Source organism: Epinephelus lanceolatus, chromosome 6 (genome assembly GCF_041903045.1).
Source record: "Epinephelus lanceolatus isolate andai-2023 chromosome 6, ASM4190304v1, whole genome shotgun sequence".
NCBI lineage: Eukaryota > Metazoa > Chordata > Actinopteri > Perciformes > Serranidae > Epinephelus > Epinephelus lanceolatus.
In genome coordinates, this window is record NC_135739.1 from 19,579,476 (window position 1) to 19,588,090 (window position 8,615).

Consider the following 8,615-nt stretch of genomic DNA (forward strand, 5'->3'; position numbering starts at 1 on the left):
AAATTATTTCCTTAAAGCAGGGCTGTCAAACATACAGCCCGGGGGCCAGAACTGCCCCACCAAAGGGTCCAGTCCGGCCCTCAAGATGACTTTGCACACCTAGTGTTGATGCACATGTGACGGCTGAGAGCTTTCAGGAGCAGTTTAAACAGTGAGCTTATACTTCATGTAAAATACTGCCTTAATGGCTTTTTCACTCTGACCAGAATACAGCTCTCTGAAACAACAATGAATATTTTCTGTGGTCATATTCAGAGATATTGAACGTTGCGCAAAATATTGTCAACCAGCAGCTTATGTACAAATAAATCTATATCAGACTTGATATTTATAGGTTATTATGCAGTGGTTTTACTGGTCCGGCCCACTTGAGATCAAATTGGGCTGTATGTGGCCCCTGAACTAAAATGAGTTTGACACCCCTGCCTTAAAGGAAAACATAACGACGGCACAGGATATAGTTTTCTGACCGTTCGTCTCATTTCAGTCAATTTTATTGCAGTAAAATGTATCTAGTGGACTAAAAAGCAATTGATTTTATTATTTTTGCAGGCCACCAAAAGTTTAATTTGTATTTGCAACGTTATTAAAAAGTCCATACTTGCCGTCTGTGAATCAGTACAATATATCCATGCAAAATATTGTGATATTCGTTTTTTTCCCCCACCCTTACATAAACCCCTTCATTTTATAGTAAAAAAAGGGGAAAGGACAGAAATGAAATAACAATGATCCAAAATAGAGCAAAGTTTTATGACAGAATACATTAAGTTTTGCCCCAACACTTATCTGCATAATTGCACCTAATGGATGACTATCACCACTAATGGAGGATATATGTGAGATGAGGACTCCACTTATAATCCAGCGACATCTTTAATAGTCTCTCTGCCTCCTGCATTAGACACGGAGGTGTCAGTGCTCCGGTCGAAACTCCATCGCTCTGAGTGGAGCTAGCAAAGGCTGGTTGACAGCGCCAGGTTCATCTTTAATAGCTGCATCACCTGTAATAGCTGTCAGCCTGAGATGTGTACAGGAGCAGTGTACTGTAATGTTCCTGGACTGTTAGGCAAGCAGAGAGAGGAAGAGAGAGGGACAGAGAGAGCTATGAAGCTGAAAAGAGAAGAGTTTATTTGGTGGATTAAGAGAAATCAAAGTAACACATTGTCGGACGCAAAGAGGGGTTTGCACTCTGAAGAGAAAAGAGGAGAAAGAAAAAAGCTTCAGTCTCTGGGAGAAAAAAAAAGTCTCCAGTTCCCATGCCTCCTCTTGGCAGCTCTTCTGTTGTGATCCATCTAGCAGCCTTCTCCTCAATGTTTAATGACGGAAGGTCCAATCAATAAACATTACACACGGCCCGAACGTAACCCCATCCCACCAGAGACAAACCTTACTCAAACATCGGAGGAGAAAGTTTCCATCCAACATCTGATAGGTTTGAGAGACGTGAGCTTAGCATAGCAGCCTTAACGTACAGTTGGCCTGTTCTGCCTACTGGTACTTTTGAAACCCTCTCTAATTCCTCCGAGGTTAAACCTGATCCCCTAAGCCTCCTCTTCATACTAACTACCCCAGCCGACCCTTCACATCTGGTGAGGTCACTGTATATAGCTCAGTATCTAGACAGATTGGATATACTGTATTTGTATCCAAAAAGAAGTGTCTGTCAATTAAAAACAACTGTTTTAAATTAGAGTTTGGAGAAAACTAAAAGTGTAAAAGGTGACAAATTAATTGCAAAATGGAATATTTTAAGATATCCTCATGCAAATCTGCTCAAGAATGTATTGTTTCATTAAAACACATAATGAAGAAGAATAATTGGCACATTTTACGTTAGTTTTATGCAGATTTATTCACCTTAAAGATTATATGATTAGCTGTTTAAAAATGTAAATGATTTCTCCAGCCTCCACAGTCATTTGTGATCTGAAATGTGTTAGAAAATGGACGTACAGATGCTGAGTCACGCTTAACATGGTGTCCAAATTCCCTGGTTTTAATCAGGACATTATATAGGTTTTATTTATTTATTTATTTATTTATTCTTTTATTTAATAGTCATTGAGAAGTCAATTTACGTGATACTGTAAACACATCATGAACGACTGCGTTATTACACAGTTCTTAAATCCAGTTTCAGTAGAAAACTGCACTTTAAAGGTCCAGTGTGTAGGATTTAGGGGCATCAATTAGCAGCAATGGTAAATAATATTCATAACTATGTTTTCATCCATTTATAATCACCTCAAAATGGATCAAAAAGAATGGTTGTGTTGAGTTTGTTCATATATATACAGTACAGGCCAAAAGTTTGGACACACCTTCTCATTCAATGCGTTTTCTTTATTTTCATGACTATTTACATTGTAGATTCTCACTGAAGGCATCAAAACTATGAATGAACACATGTGGAGTTATGTACTTAACAAAAAAAGGTGAAATAACTGAAAACATGTTTTATATTCTAGTTTCTTCAAAATAGCCACCCTTTGCTCTGATTACTGCTTTGCACACTCTTGGCATTCTCTCCATGAGCTTCAAGAGGTAGTCACCTGAAATGGTTTCCACTTCACAGGTGTGCCTTATCAGGGTTAATTAGTGGAATTTCTTGCTTTATCAATGGGGTTGGGACCATCAGTTGTGTTGTGCAGAAGTCAGGTTAATACACAGCCGACAGCCCTATTGGACAACTGTTAAAATTCATATTATGGCAAGAACCAATCAGCTAACTAAAGAAAAACGAGTGGCCATCATTACTTTAAGAAATGAAGGTCAGTCAGTCCGGAAAATTGCAAAAACTTTAAATGTGTCCCCAAGTGGAGTTGCAAAAACCATCAAGCGCTACAACGAAACTGGCACACATGAGGACCGACCCAGGAAAGGAAGACCAAGAGTCACCTCTGCTTCTGAGGATAAGTTCATCCAAGTCACCAGCCTCAGAAATCGCAAGTTAACAGCAGCTCAGATCAGAGACCAGATGAATGCCACACAGAGTTCTAGCAGCAGACCCATCTCTAGAACAACTGTTAAGAGGAGACTGCGCCAATCAGGCCTTCATGGTCAAATAGCTGCTAGGAAACCACTGCTAAGGAGAGGCAACAAGCAGAAGAGATTTGTTTGGGCCAAGAAACACAAGGAATGGACATTAGACCAGTGGAAATCTGTGCTTTGGTCTGATGAGTCCAAATTTGAGATCTTTGGTTCCAACCGCCGTGTCTTTGTGAGACGCAGAAAAGGTGAACGGATGGATTCCACATGCCTGGTTCCCACTGTGAAGCATGGAGGAGGAGGTGTGATGGTGTGGGGGTGTTTTGCTGGTGACACTGTTGGGGATTTATTCAAAATTGAAGGCACACTGAACCAGCATGGCTACCACAGCATCCTGCAGCGACATGCCATCCCATCCGGTTTGATTAGTTATTTTGAAGAAACTAGAATATAAAACATGTTTTCAGTTATTTCACCTTTTTTTGTTAAGTACATAACTCCACATGTGTTCATTCATAGTTTTGATGCCTTCAGTGAGAATCTACAATGTAAATAGTCATGAAAATAAAGAAAACGCATTGAATGAGAAGGTGTGTCCAAACTTTTGGCCTGTACTGTATATATATATATATATATATATATATATGTATATGTATATATCCATTAAGTTTGCTATGTTGTTCTACAGTAGCCCAATATTCATTCATTCATCTTCTAACCGCTTCATCCTCTTGAGGGTCGCAGGGGGGCTGGAGCCTATCCCAGCTGACATTGGGCGAGAGGCAGGGTACACCCTGGACAGGTCGCCAGACTATCGCAGGAGTAGCCCAGTATGGACAAACCAAACACTGGCTCTAGACAGGGTCATTCATGTTCTCTCATTGACCACCATAGTTCTCCTACATGCTTGGCACATGCGAGAAGTTTCAGTTCTGCTGCTTCACCACAAGTTGTCACTAAATCCCACATACTAGACCTTTAAAATGCAACTGTCATTTTTTTATTGGTGCCTTTTGTGTTCAGCTTAATGTACATTTTTTCCAATAAAATAATGTTGGTAAGAATTTTTATTTATTTATTTTTTATTCAACAAGCCATTTGTTGTATTTTAGCGGTATACTGAAAGCAGCAGAAAAGCAGAACTGAGTACACTGAAACCCTGTTCACAATCGACGAGTGTTACGTGGAGTCCTCTTCTAATTTGTAATAACTGTGCTGGTCGTCTGTGATCTTCATCCTGTGTGAATCTGCCATGTCCATAATTGGTCAAGTTATTCATTATTTATTAATTATTACCATAGAGATCATGTGATGATATTACACCTGTGCCAATCTGCATCTCAGTGATTTTAGGTCATAGTTTGTCTCCTTTCTGCCTCGTTCCGTTCGAGAATTATGGAGTCTGCATTAGCAATTATAAATTAAAGTTTTGACAGTTTTCTGGGTGCAGGAGGCTCATCTCGTTACACAGCATGGAGACCCATTCACAGAAGGAGCAAGCTCAAATCCATCAGAAGAGCGAAATCTCAAAAGATGATGAGATGGGTGACATGACACCTGTGACAACTTGTGGCAGAATCAGTTCTGTTTGTTCAAAATCACGAGGTCCCCTGGTAATACTAGTCCTGTGTGAATAGGACTTTCAATATCTATTCATTTATCACCAATAATATTGTGATAAACTCAGCACTGGTTTTAATTCACAATCTCTGATAGTTTTGTGAGACAATGAGTGGTATTGTCTCAACACACACTAACTGACAAGCGCCTCCTCCACATGAGCTTGCACTGATAAGCAGTGAGCTTCAAGTAAATACGTCTGTTGGCATGAACTGTCTCTAACTCCATGATACAATCACCTCCTTCTGTTTAACTGTAGGAGCCAACAGTCTGAGACCCCCAACTAGAAACAACAGAAAACAGATAACAGGAAGAAACAACATGATTACAACAGATACGAGAAAGCTCTCAGAGTGTGTGCACCTCTGCCAAAGGCTGCATAACTATTTTAGTAATACAAAATGTTTGATTTCTAATCTGCATTTGGCCTCAGATCTGTACATGCAAATGATGGTGATTGCTATCAAACAAATAAACAAAGAAATGTGAATAAATACTAACCAAGTGAGAGTGTATCTGCTGTAGTCTTTGTATTTCTGATTTAAAAGCCTTCTAATGCAAACAGTACTAAACAAATGTTGTCAGTTATATCTGTCATTCATCGTTTGATTCGTAAGTTGAATTAAAAGCTGACATCCTTAATGTGCTCTTAAACCTCTCTGCACGTTTCCTTCCTGTTTGTCCAGACTGGAAGAGTGGTATGTCAGTGCCTGCAGACATCGCCATAGCCTACCTGATCCAGGGCAGCTTCTACGGCCACTCCATTTACGCTACGGTCTACATGGACGCGTGGAGGAAGGACTCCGCTGTCATGGTGGTGCACCACATCATCACACTGGCACTCATTATCTTCTCCTACGCCTTCAGGTACGTATTCTAGTTTGATGTTTTTGCCTAAAAACATCTACTTTTGACCTGGTTTTGACTGAGTGTAAAATGTCAGTGTATATCATATTACCACATCAGGCCACATGACAGAGCACAGATGCACTGAGTCATATGTGTGATGAAAGATACTTTGGTCACTGAGGTTGATTAACACAGTTTCAGTGCTCAATTTGCTAGTTTGCACCACCCAAATCTGAAACTTACTCATACTTCTACCATACATTCTGTGTTGTTCAGATACCACAACGTAGGGATTCTGGTGTTGTTCCTCCACGACATCAACGACATCCAGCTGGAGTTCACAAAGCTCAACATCTACCTTAAGTCCAGAGGAGGAGGCTATCACCTACTCAACGACGTGCTGTCCAACATGGGCTCCGTCAGCTTCAGCATCACCTGGTGAGGCTCAACAAAGATGCACAAAAGGACACGCACACTTGATGCAGCTTCATATTTCTTGTCTCTCTGATTCTAATTGGACGGACATGAATTTCTATTTCTGGTTTCTTTTGTGTTTCCAGGTTCTGGTTCCGTCTCTACTGGTTCCCTCTCAAGGTGCTGTATGCCACATGTGTGTCCAGCCTTCAGTCCGTCCCCAACATTCCCTTCTACTTCTTCTTCAATGCTCTCCTACTGGCGCTGCTACTCATGAACATCTACTGGTTCTTGGTGAGGTCACATAGGTTTATTACCTCAAACCCAGAAAGCATTCATGTTCAATGTTTGTTTTGTCCAAACTGCCGCAACAATCTGACCTATTTGTGTTTCCTGTTCTGTGTAGTTCATCGTGGTTTTCGTAGTGAAGGTGCTAAAGGTTAAGGAGGTGAACGACGTCAGAGAGTACGAGGACGAGGACGGCGACAAGGCGGCAGCCAGCCTGCTCAAAGAACCTAAGGCAGAAAACAACGATGATGATGCTGGACATCACAATGCTGCTGAGGGGTGAGCTAACACCTACAGACCCTGTCATCTAACTGAAATGGAAGCAGTCTCTGTCTGTCTGTCTGTCTGTCTGTCCGTTTGTCATTTAATCTTCGGCTGCACACTTGTGAGGTGTATTGCTGAGGACTCAAGGAAGTGCAGTGTTGAGTGCGAGCTCTTGAGATCTGGAGGACATATTTATCAGTAGTGCGTCATGTACACTTTGTGGTTTATGGAGACCCCTATTAATTGTTACACCGCCAAATGGCATGCTGGGTGCAGCTCTCTGTCCGTCACAGATGAAGGCACAGAGACATTTCAAGCATTAGCAACCTAGCTTTTGGACTGAATGCCTTTGTTCCCAGAAATAGCCTGGTTCCAAATAGTTAGCTGTTAGCAAATGACGCATATACTCCCAAGGAAGCGCAGTTGCAAGGGTAAAGTTGTTTAGATAAGCAGTTCTCAGGAAAGCTGAAAGCAGCAATACCGGAGGCCGAGCAATCGGCCGCTCCGAACAGGCACGTTTTGAACAGGCTCTGCACTGGTTTGTTTAATCTGACTGAGAGACCTCAGCTCAGGGTGGAAAAATACCACCAGCCAACTGCTGGCAGGTTTTCACTGTAAATGTTGAGTTTGAAACCAAACCAGTGGTTTACGTTGCTATTTGTAGAATTTCCACATCAATAAATCATTAGTTTTGAGACAGGTCATTATGGAGAAATGGAACACTGTAAAGAGGAGGCCTGTGTAGGTTTTTGCACCAATTGTAATTCTAATGGCTGATCTAATGTTATGAGACAGAGATCTGAGCTATACCACAATAAATATTTTAGAAATTAACACATTTTATTTATTTAAAATATTTGAGAAGATACATGTTAACACTCAGCCAGGTGTAATTCAATATCCTAAGAAAACAGATCCACGCCAGCAGCTCTGTGAGACTGTACCACTCTGAAATACTAAATGCTAACATTAGCATGCTAACATGGTTTAGCAGGAATAATATTTGCCATGCTCATCATTTAGTTTGGCATGTTAGCATGCTAATATTTGCTAGCTATCACTGAACAAGTCCTGATGAAAATAATGTTAGCTGCTAGTGTGGCTAATTATAAAAAATAATATTTCTCAATATAAATATGGCCTAATAAGATCATTCATTTTGCCAGCATAGGCTCTGTGTATTGGCATTAAAACTATTTAAATGTATGTAATACAATGAATGCTTGTTTACAAACAGAGACCACACTGATGCAATTTTGTTTCTTGTCAGCCACATTCTGCGTGATATAAAAGCTCCTATCAGTGCCACCGCCCTGTGTTTAATACTCTTAATCATTTGTTAATGCTATTACCACTACTTACATACAATCACTCGTTTATGTTGGTAAATGGTACACATAGCACTTTTCTTTTTCATTTAATAATTATTTAAAATGGCGGATTTTTATCATTTTTTTAGTCAGTTGTTGTCTCCAGTGGACAAACAAGTCAATGTCCTCTGTTTCTACTTCCAGACAAACCATTGTGTTACGTAATGGTAGTCTCTTCTAATGCAAAAACACTCACTCAGCACTTTAAACACATGGAGCTTTAAGCAAGAAAAAATGCAAACTTGACTGAAACTGAAGTCTATCTGTTTGAACCTTTATCTGAAGTTATGGATCCATCTGCTGACTGACATGTGTACCTCTATCATCTGCTGCTGGTTATTGTGGTACCCTTTGACCTCTGACACTCTGAAGACCCTGAAACTGACGACATCCCTTTCACATTTCTCTTAGTTAGGAATAATTACATAAAAAAATAAGACTGTCTAGGCTGTTTTGTTGTGGTACAATCTAGAGATTTAACTCACATTCTCCTCTCTAAATGGAGAAATATAGCTAAGTACATTTACTCAAGTACTGTACTTAAGTACAGATTTGGCGTTCTTGTACTTTACTTGAGTCTTTTCTTTTCATCCCACTTTCTACTTGTAACTCGCTACATTTCAGAGGGAGATATTCTACTTTTTTATTTCACTGTAATTCATCGACATGCAGCTTTAGCTACTAGCTACTTTTTTTAGGTTAACATGCCCAACAAGCAGAGCTAAAACATTTAGTCCATAATCAGTGAATCGATTAACAGAGGATTTATTGGCAACTGTTTGAAGATTGTTGTTTAAAACATCATGAAACTATATTTCA

General features: G+C 40.1%; 1 protein-coding gene across 1 annotated transcript in view; it reads left to right on the plus strand.

Annotated features, from left to right (window-relative positions):
- cers1 (ceramide synthase 1) overlaps positions 1 to 8,615 on the plus strand; it is a 45,626-nt gene that overhangs the window by 33,087 nt on the left and 3,924 nt on the right. Inside the window, exons 3-6 of the mRNA XM_033621629.2 lie at positions 5,298 to 5,478; positions 5,737 to 5,898; positions 6,021 to 6,168; positions 6,281 to 6,441. Of these exons, the coding sequence (XP_033477520.1) occupies positions 5,298 to 5,478; positions 5,737 to 5,898; positions 6,021 to 6,168; positions 6,281 to 6,441 (652 nt within the window). The remainder of the gene's footprint in view (positions 1 to 5,297; positions 5,479 to 5,736; positions 5,899 to 6,020; positions 6,169 to 6,280; positions 6,442 to 8,615) is intronic.